General features: G+C 38.3%; 1 protein-coding gene across 1 annotated transcript; it reads right to left on the bottom strand.

The window, feature by feature from the left end:
• Positions 1-475: 475 nt before the first annotated feature.
• LOC101051119 (synaptophysin-like protein 1) lies at positions 476-1,503 on the bottom strand. Its single transcript, XM_039475511.2, has one exon. The coding sequence runs from the start codon at positions 1,404-1,406 to the stop codon at positions 681-683; it is 726 nt and encodes a 241-aa protein (XP_039331445.1). The 5' UTR covers positions 1,407-1,503; the 3' UTR covers positions 476-680.
• Between the last annotated feature and the right edge of the window lie 9,911 nt (positions 1,504-11,414).

Genomic DNA, 11,414 nt, shown 5'->3' with positions numbered 1-11,414 from the left:
AGCAAGCCTATTAAACCACTAGAAGATCATCAACAGATTTACTGAATTAACTACACATCTATCAGAAATTTCCAAATCCCTGCTCCTAACACAATTTTAGTACACCTATTAAGTACCACCAGTCATTTAGTAAAACAGAAAGAAATATATCCCAAGTCTTTGCAATTAAAAAAATCATAACATAAGCAATGTTACATATATATTTTGAACTAAATATGTTTTTCCTAAATACAATTTATGTAATCAAGGCTTTTTGAGCAACGGCAGGTCTTTAGGTATGTGATCTGTACAAACTTACAGTAGTGTATAATCCAAATAAAGATTTTTCTTCCTACTATGATATGACAATATAATTGTTTTCTGAATGAAGACACAAGTTAAGTCTTAAGGTGTAAACACTTTAGAAGGCAAACAGTTTAGTGAAAAAATTACTGTTTATTAAAAAATGTGTATCATCTCATAATAGGACCCTGAACTTTCAAATTTGCCTGTGAGAATACATTTACATCTTAAATTTCTAGGAAAGGCACAGACTTTATGTAAAAAAGCAGCAAAATTTTAAACCCACCAATATATTAACAAAGCCATTACTTTTATTAGAAACAAATAATGCTTCTCCAGATGTTGGCAACATGTCATAGTATCAACATATATTTCATACAGTGTATTTCTGCCTTTAATTATATTCCAGCAGGAGGTGAAATACCTCCTTGGCTATGTGGGGCAAACGTATTTGATGGACTGTGTAGGCTGGTCTCCTTATACACAAACCAAGCATTTCCTCCCCAAAGTGTCATACTCAGAAAGCCAAATATCACAGATACATTTAGAGATCCCATACTGGTCACAGAGCTAAAGTAACATAGGGCTTCTTTATTCTGACCAGGCAAAATTTCCTGAACAATATTGTGACCAGTAGCTATTTTAATATCTGTCAGAGCTTTAGCCCAGGCTGAAGTGCTCACCAACCACAAAAAAGTGGCAACAAGAGTAACAACAAAGTCAATCATAGGAAGTTTACAACTATCCAGATATAGGTTCATGTAGCCAACATAAAGCAGAAGGGCAGCAATGCAGTACAGGAACACAAAGACAGCAAAGGTAACATAGAATTGTGCAGAAGAAGAGTAATCACCTATGAGGACAAAACTTTTCCAATTTACGTCACATACATTTACACCTGGAGGTGGCTGAAATGATGCCTCATTCAACCTGAATGGATAACAAAAAACAGCTGTAGTAGTTTTATTTTCAGTAAGTTTGGGAGGACAACTCGCCTGAATTTCTGTTTGGCCCTTAAAACCTCCACAGGTAGCAAAAGCAAAGATAGAAGCAAGCCACTCGAGGACCTTGATGAAGCCGAGCAGCTCCTTGAGCGGGTTGAGGTTGATCTGGAAGCCGGACATCCTCTGAGGGAAGGAGGGAGGGAAAGTCAGGACGACGGGGCAGAGAAGGAGTGAAAAAAAACTTACAAGAAAAATTTTTTAAAAATATTAAACCTGATCACATCATATGTTGGTATCAATGCACAGAAACTTGAAATGTCATATATTACTGGTGGGAGTTAAATTTCTATAACCACTTAAAATAGTGTCAATTTTGTATACATGTTCAACACATTTGTAATCTGTGTTCAAGAAATTCCACTCTTATTTATTCATTCAAAAACCGTCCATAATAAAATTTGTATAAAAATATTTATGACAGCTTTATTTATAATAACCCCAAACTGGAATTATCCCAAATATTCATTAAACAAGAGAATGTATAAGCAAATATTGTATATTTATGTACTGAGATGCTACAAAGAAATTTAAACAATGAGGTAATGATACATGCAACAGTGTAGATGAATCTCAAAAAAGTTATGTTTAACAAAAAAATTCAAAAGAATACAGTCCACATTGTATAATCCTATTTATATGAATTTCAAGACTGAATAATTAAAATATAGTAATAGATATCAGAAAAGTAGTTGTCTGTAGGTGGTGAGGATTGACTGTATAAGCACATGAAGGATAATTCTGTGGTGACAAAAATGTTCGGCACATTTATTAGAGTATACTTTACAATGGTTTATGAACCTACCAAAACTCATTAACTTGTGCATTTACATTTATTTTATGTAAATATACTTAAATTTTAAAAAAGGAACTGAAGAGTTTGAATAAAATGTAACAAAAGTAGGTTATAACAACCCAACTATTGGAAATTCAGTATGACAAAAATTTATGGTTTCTCTACTGTTTAATCAACTAGAACAGAGAGCAAATACTAGAACTGTAGCAAATGTCATTGAATGAGATAATGAAGTAAAACTTTCTTAAAAATAGACACTGACCATATTATCTTTTCTTCTCTAGTGTTTGAGAGCCTGATACTTCAAGAGCATCTACTCTAAAATGTGAACATTTTGTTGAACTAAAAGGACAAGCCATTTTTTTTAATATTGTTTGCTCAAGGTTTTCAAAAAACTTTTATACATTGGTCTATGTAGCACTGTATAAAGCCATCTTTTCTAATTCTTCTCATGGCTGGCATTGCATTCTCCCATCCACTTCACCAATAAATACTATAGAATGTGACATATTAATTATATTTTAGTATAATGTAGATATAGTGTAATATTTTTAGATATTAGTTACTCAATAACTTCATGTAATTGGGTGTATATTGATAATTTATTTTATACTTCAAGACAAATCAAATGATACATGTGTTTATATATGTATAGAGGATATAATGTTCTTTACATATAATATGACACTTTAACTTAAAGTGTAAAATTATATTACATATTTATTAAATTGATCAAATTATGACTCCAATAAACTTGAGGAAGATAAATTCTGTAAATTTCACTATAGAAAATTTGAACTAATTGGTTTATAATTAATGTGAGACTATCTGGAGATATTTATAATATGACAAGAGTATACTGTTATACATCAGAGCTAATTTAAATAAGTAGTGTAATGTATATTTGGACTGGTAAATCACTTCAACTTTAGTATTAAAAAAAATAAAGATTAATAAGACAAGTGCATTAAAGGCAAGTGAAATACACATTTTAGGAACTATTTTTCTTGTATTTTATGCATTTAGCACCAGTTAGAGATTTGTTGTGAATAATATTTATTTTTATAAATTTTGTCTTGAATAATATTTGATGCCATTGTATGTTGTCTGATGTTATCAAATTTATAAATTGCATATAGAGCCTTACACAAGTTTGGTCAGTTTGATCAGAAGTTGACCATGGTAAGTGATACTTAAAAGTTGATTTAATCAGGCAATGTCTTCAAGATAGCAGAGTAGGAGGTACCAGCCTTCTTTTCACTGCTATATATATATACACACACATATATGTATTCACACACATATATATGCACACACACACATATATATATACAAACATATATATACACATATATATGTGTGTGTGTGTTTCTATATATAGCAATATATGCTATACAGCTTTTTCTCTATATATACACACACATGTATGTTAAATTAGATCACACAGTCTTTAAGGGCTCATTAAAATATTTTTAACAACACAATACAGCAACAAAATAGGAAATACTTACACATGAAAAACTGCTGGTAAGATTGGCATACCTGAAATGTCAGGAGATGGCTAGGAGCAAAGGAGAAAGGCAAAAAGCAACAGTATCAGCCATGGGTGGAAATCACTGTAGTAATTTAGAAATCACCACAGTAATTTTCACCCTATGGCTGATACTGCAGCCCATTGTATGGAGAACAATGGTATATCTTGCTGCTGAGGTAAACAAATGCCATTTCTGCTGGGAAACTCCAGAGATTAGATATAAGGCTGTACATTCCAACATCCACAAGAAGCAGTACCTGGTGAGCCACTTTGGCATACTCTTAATCCAGACTCTGTAGCAACATTGTGCCTGCCCAATGCTCTCAGACACCAGAGCCATCACCATAGCTTGCTGGTTTGAACTCCTTACCTTTTCTTCTCTAGTGCTCACTGGAAAATGCCAACACTCGGGAATGCTGGGAAGATGGCCGCCTAAGAACAGCTCAGGACTTCAGCTCCCAGTGAAAGTGCAGAGGGTGAGTGGACGCCGCATTTCCAGACAAACTCTTATTGCCCATAGACCAGGAGATACCCAGGCAGAGGGGTCGCCAGCGTCGCAGTCCCAGCCAGTGCGGCTGTTTTGGCCCCCGTGGGGCTGATTCGGCCCGCGCGGCTGCTGTGACCACGCCCTGTTGCTGCGGTTCTCCGTACAAAAGCCACTGGTCTGGGAGCCTTCTTACCTGGCGAGCAGAGCCCTGAAACGGCAGAATAGGCCATTCATCTGAAATAGCGAGTCAGGCCAGGAGATTCCTAGGCAAAAAATCCGCCAGGAGCCGGCGCCACAGTTTGAGCCGACTCCGTGAGTCGCAGCACGGGAGATCCCGGCGCCTTTTCAACAAGCGACCGGAACGCGGGGTCCTTCAACTTAAAAGAAAAGACTCTGAGTCAGGGAGCCAGGTGATCAGGCTTGATTGGTCCCACCCCTCCACCCCCAACAACAACGAAAACAAAAACAGTAATTGGAAACCCTCTGGGTTGAGCCCTCCAAACCAAGCACAGCTGAACCGGGATGGTCCCGCTCCGTGGGGGAGGGGCTTCCACCATTACTGAGACTCTCCACCACTACGGAGGCAGGCTGCCGTTGCCAAGGCAACCCGCCGTTGCCAAGGAAACCTGCCACAACAGAGAGAATCCGCCATAACAGAGGCAGGGCCACCATTGCCCAGACAGTTCTAACTATGCCCACATAAAAAGGACTACAGGGAAGAGCTCAGGGCAGCTGGGCAGAGCCCACAGCAGCTCAGCAAAGCCCCTGCGGGCAGGCAGTGGCTAGGATTGCTGCTAGCTGGGCGGGTCAGACCTGAAAGAAAAATCAAAAAAGGCAGTAGTGCAACGGAAACTCATAAAGCTCCAACTCCCTGGGACAGAGACAGACAACAGGTGGATAAACCCACAAAAATGGGAAGAAACCAGCGCAAAAAGGATGAAAACTCCCGAAACCAGAACACCTCTCCTCCTAAAAGGGATCACAACTCCTCACCAGCAAGGGAACCAGAGCAGATGGAGAAGGAGGGTGATGAAATGACAGAATCAGACTTCAGAAGGTGGGTAGTAAGAAACTACAATGAGCTAAAAGAACATGTTCTAACCCAACGCAAAGAAAATAGGAACCTTGAAAAAAGATTGGACGAACTGCTGACGAGAATGGACAGCATAGAGAGGAGTATAAGTCAATTGATGGAGCTGAAAAACGCAACACGAGAACTTCGTGAAGCATGCACAAGCATCAACAGCCGAATTGACCAAGCAGAAGAAAGGATATCAGAGGTCGAAGATCAACTCAATGAAATAAAAAGAGAAGGCAAGAACAGAGAAAGAAGCGCAAAAAGGAATGAACAAAATCTTCAAGAAATGTGGGACTATGTGAAAAGACCTAATCTACGTCTGATAGGTGTACCTGAATGTGATGAAGAGAATGAATCCAAGCTTGAAAATACTCTTCAGGATATTATCCAGGAAAACCTCCCGAACCTAGCAAGGCAGACCAGTATTCAAATCCAGGAAATACAGAGAACACCACAAAGATATTCCGCAAGAAGAGCAACCCCAAGGCACAAAATCGTCAGATTCACCAGGGTTGAAATGAAAGAGAAAATGCTAAGGGCAGCCAGAGAGAAAGGTCGGGTTACCCACAAAGGGAAGCCCATAAGACTCACAGCAGATCTCTCAGCAGAAACCCTACAAGCCAGAAGAGACTGGGGGCCAATATTCAACATCCTGAAAGAAAAGAACTTTCAACCCGGAATCTCCTATCCAGCCAAACTAAGCTTCATAAGTGAAGGAAAAATAAAATCCTTTGTGAACAAGCAAGCACTCAGAGATTTCATCACCACCAAACCTGCTCTACAAGAACTCCTGAAAGAGGCTCTACACATATAAAGGAACAACCAGTACCAGCCACTCCAAAAACACACCAAATGGTAAAAGAGCATCAACACAATCAAGAATCTGCATCAACTAACCAACAAAACAGCCAGGTAGCATCAAATTGACAGTATCAAATTCACAAATAACAATACTATCCCTAAATGTCAATAAACTAAATGCCCCAATCAAAAGACACAGACTGGCAAATTGGATAAAAAGCCAAAACCCATCAGTGTGCTGTATCCAGAAAACCCATCTTACATGCAAGGATACACAAAGGCTCAAAATAAAGGGATGGAGGAAGATCTACCAAGCAAATAGAGAGCAAAAAAAGGCAGGAGTTGCAATTCTCATCTCTGATAAAATAAACTTTAAAGCAACAAAGATCAAAAGAGACAAAGAAGGACACTACATAATGGTAAAAGGATCACTGCAACAAGAAGAGCTAACGATCCTAAATATATACGCACCCAATACAGGAGCACCCAGATACATAAGGCAAGTTCTTAATGACTTACAAAGAGACTTAGACTCCCACACAATAATAGTGGGAGACTTTAATACCCCATTGTCAATATTAGACAGATCACCCAGACAGAAAATCAACAAGGATATCCAGGACCTGAACACAGACCTGGAACAAGCAAACCTAATAGACATTTACAGAACTCTCCACCCCAAATCCACAGAATATACATTCTTCTCAGCACCACATCACACCTACTCTAAAATTGACCACATAATTGGCAATAAATCACTCCTCAGCAAATGCAAAAGAACAGAAATCATAACAAAGTCTCTCTGACCACAGTGCAATCGAGTTAGAACTCAGAATGCAGAAAGTAACTCAGAACCGCACAGCTTCATGGAAACTGAACAACTTGCTCTTGAATGTTGACTGGATAAACAATGAAATGAAGGCAGAAATAAAGATGTTCTTCGAAACCAATGAGTACGAAGACACAACATACCAGAATATCTGGGACACATTTAAAGAAGTCTCTAGAGGAAAATATATAGCAATGAGTGCCCACATGAGAAGAAAGAAGAGATCTAAAATTGACACCCTATCATCAAAATTGAAAGAGCTAGAGGAGCAAGATCAAAAAAACTCAAAACCTAGCAGAAGACAGGAAATAACTAAGATCAGAGCAGAGCTGAAGGAAATAGAGACACAAAAAACTCTTCAAAAAATCAATAAATCCAGGAGCTGGTTTTTTGAAAAGATCAACAAAATAGACAGACCACTAGCCAGATTAATAAAAAAGAAAAGAGAGAATAACCAAGTTGATGCAATAAAAAACGATAAAGGGGATACCACCACAGATTCCACAGAAATCCAAACCATCATCAGAGATTATTACAAACAACTCTATGCACATAAACTAGTAAACCTGGAAGAAATGGATAAATTCCTGGACACCTGCATCCTCCCAAGCCTAAACCTGGAAGAAGCCGAAACCCTGAATAGACCAATAACATGATCTGAAGTCGAGGCAGGAATAAAGAGCCTACCACCCAAAAAAAGCCCAGGTCCAGATGGGTTCACAGCTGAATTCTACCAGACATACAAAGAGGAGCTGATACCATTCCTTCTGAAACTATTCCAGACAATCCAAAAAGAGGGAATTCTTCCCAAATCATTTTATGAGACAAACATCATCCTGATAGCAAAACCCCGCAGAGACTCAAGAAGAAAAGAAAATTTCAGGCCAATATCCATGATGAACATAGATGCAAAAATCTTCAATAAAATACTGGCAAACCGATTGCAACAGCATATCAAAAAGCTCATCCACCATGATCAAGTAGGATTCATCCCGGGGATGCAAGGCTGGTTCAACATACGCAAGTCCATAAACGTAATTCACCACATAAACAGAACCAAAGACAAAAACCACATGACTATCTCAATTGATGCAGAGAAGGCTTTTGACAAAATTCAACAACCCTTTATGCTAAAAACCCTCAATAAACTAGGTATTGATAGAACGTATCTCAAAACAATAAAAGCTATTTACGACAAACCAACAGCCAATATCATAATGGGCAAAAACTGGAAGCATTCCCTTTGAAATCTGGCACTAGACAAGTGTGCCCTCTCTCACCACTCCTATTCAATATAGTACTGGAAGTTCTAGCCAGAGCAATCAGGCAAGAAAAAGAAATAAAGGGTATCCAAATTGGAAAGGAGGAAATCAAATTGTCTCTATTTGCAGATGACATGATTGTTTATCTGGAAGACCCCATCATCTCAGCCCAAAATCTCCTGAAACTGATAAAGAACTTCAGCAAAGTCTCAGGATACAAAATCAACATGCAAAAATCACAAGCATTCCTATACACCAGTAATAGACTTAAAGAGAGCCAAATCAAGAATGAACTGCCATTCACAATTGCTACAAAAAGAATAAAGTACCTAGGAATACAAATAACAAGGAACGTAAAGGACCTCTTCAAGGAGAACTACAAGCCATTGCTCAACGAAATAAGAGAGGATAGAAACAGATGGAGAAACATTCCATGTTCATGGTTAGGAAAAATTAACATTGTGAAAATGGCCATACTGCCCAAAGTAATTACACATTCAGCGCTATTCCCATCAAGCTACCAATGACCTTCTTCACAGAACTGGAAAAAAAACAGCTTAAACTTCATATGGAACCAAAGGAGAGCCCGCATAGCCAAGTCAATTCTAAGCAAAAAGAACAAAGCAGGAGGCTTCACACTACCGGACTTCAAACTATACTACAAGGCTATAGTAATCAAAACAGCATGGTACTGGTACCAAAACAGAGATATAGACCAATGGAACAGAACAGAGGCCTCAGAGGAAATACAACATACCCACAACCATCTGATCTTCGACAAACCTGACAAAAACAAGCAATGGGGAAAGGACTCCCTGTTTAATAAATGGTGTTGGGAAAACTGGCTAGCCATGTGCAGAAAGCAGAAACAGGACCCCTTCCTGACACCTTACACCAAAATTAACTCCAGATGGATTAAAGACTTAAACATCAGACCTAATACCACAAAAACCTTAGAAGAAAATCTAGGCAAAACTATTCAGGACATAGGTGTAGGCAAGGACTTCATGACCAAAACGGCAAAAGCAATGGCAACAAAAGCCAAAATAGACAAATGGGACCTAATCAAACTCCACAGCTTCTGCACGGCAAAAGAAACAGGCAGTAGAGTGAATCGGCAACCAACAGATTGGGAAAAAATTTTTGCAGCCTACCCATCTGACAAGGGGCTGATATCCAGAATTTACAAAGAACTAAAGCAGATCTACAAGAAAAAAATCAAACATGTCTATTAAAAAATGGGCGAAGGATATGAACAGATACTTTACAAAAGAAGACATACAGGAGGCCAGCAAACATATGAAAAAATGCTCATCATCACTGGTCATCAGAGAAATGCAAATCAAAACCACATTGAGATACCATCTCACACCAATTAGAATGGCGATCATTAAAATATCGGGAAACAACAGATGCTGGAGAGGATGTGGAGAAATAGGAACACTTTTACACTGTTGGTTGGAATGTAAATTAATTCAACCATTGTGGAAGACAGTGTGGCGATTCTGCAAGGACCTTAAAATAGAAATCCCATTTGACCCAGCAATCCCATTACTGGGTATATATCCAAAGGATTATAAATCATTCTGCTACATGGACACGTGCACACGAATGTTCATTGCAGCACTGTATACAATAGCAAAGACCTGGAACCAACCTAAATGCCCAACGATGATAGACTGGATAGGGAAAATGTGGTACATATACACCATGGAATATTACGCAGCCATCAAAAACGATGAGTTCACGTCCTTTGTAGGGACATGGATGAACCTGGAAACCATCATTCTCAGCAAACTGACACAAGAGCAGAAAATCAAACACCATATATTCTCACTCATAGGCGGGTGTTGAACAATGAGAACACATGGACACAGGGAGGGGAGCACTACACACTGGGGTCCGTTGGGGGGAAATGGGGAGGGGCGGGGGGGTGGGGAGGTGGGAAGAGATAGCATGGGGAGAAATGACAGATACAGGTGAGGGGACGGAAGGCAGCAAACCACACTGCCAAGTGTGTACCTATGCAACAATCATGCATGTTCATCACATGTACCCCCAAACCTAAAATGCAATAAAAAAAAAAGAAAATCAAAAAAAAAAAAAAAGAAGAAGAAAAGAAAATGCCAACACTCCAGGCAATGACTAAGCTGAATAGAGAGTTAAGCCCTGCCATGACCCCAGAACTGCACACCTGTGCTCTCATTATTGGCACTTCTGGATGCTTCCCAAATATCCACGTCTTGCATACTTTTACCAATGAGGTAGTAGGAGTATATGCATTGCAGTCACCATTGACATTACAACCCTGTATCCCAGAGTGGTAGTACTGCCACAGGTGCCTGTGTTTCAGGCCTCATCTTAGTGGTCACTCCACAGGTACTACACATCAGATACTGGTCTCACTGCTGCTGCAAAGGAATACACAAGCCAAACCCAGTGCCAAAAAGAATCCATTCAGCCACAACTTCTTCATTAGAAGAAAAGAAGATTGATAGGACCATAGCATCCATCAACAATAAAGAAACCAGGTAGCCTCACTGCCATTGAAGACATCCACAGTTCAGCCATTGAGTATTCCTGAAATCTTCATCAACATCAGCCTCAGGAGATAGAGGTTTAAAAAGACTACTTAGGTAGCATGCTTACTGAAACCAGAACTGCAGTTTACCACCCAGAAAGCACCTTTACACTCACCTTTAGAGGAAGCTTTTTCCAAAGGGAAACTAGCTCATAAATTATGCATAATATGACTTCTCTAGCAAATGCACAGTGATCAATGTAAAACTAAGGAGACATAACACCACCAAAACAGTGCAATAATCTCTCAATAGTTTCCCCCAGAAAAGAGACATAAACTGCTTGATGAATAATTCAGAATAATTGTTTTAAGGAACTCAGTAAATTTTAAGAGAATACAGATAAATGGTTTAATAAAATAAAGAGAAAATGAACATACAAAGAAACTTAACAGAGTAATTGAAATTATTTAAAAAATCAAACAAATTCTGAAGCTTAAAAAGCAATAAATAAAATAATAATGCAATAGAACCAACTATGGAATTAATCATGAAGAAGAAAGAATATGTGAACTCAAAGACAGATTATTTGGCTATATAGTAAGAAGATTAAAAAGACTAAATTTAAAAAAATGAAGCAACCCTATGGGATATATGTAATAGTTTTGAAAAAGCAAATGTTCAAATTATAAATGTTAAAGAAGAAAAAAACGAAGAAACCTTATTAAAAGAAATACCAGAGAAACTTTCAAATCCAAGAAAAGACATAAATATCTAGATACAGAAAGGTCAAAAACCTCTGATCAGATTTAATTCAAATAAGGC

The sequence above is a fragment of the Saimiri boliviensis genome, chromosome X (assembly GCF_048565385.1).
Source record: "Saimiri boliviensis isolate mSaiBol1 chromosome X, mSaiBol1.pri, whole genome shotgun sequence".
Lineage (NCBI taxonomy): Eukaryota > Metazoa > Chordata > Mammalia > Primates > Cebidae > Saimiri > Saimiri boliviensis.
Note: the sequence above shows the minus strand (reverse complement) of the source record. Positions and strands in the feature narration are given on the sequence as shown.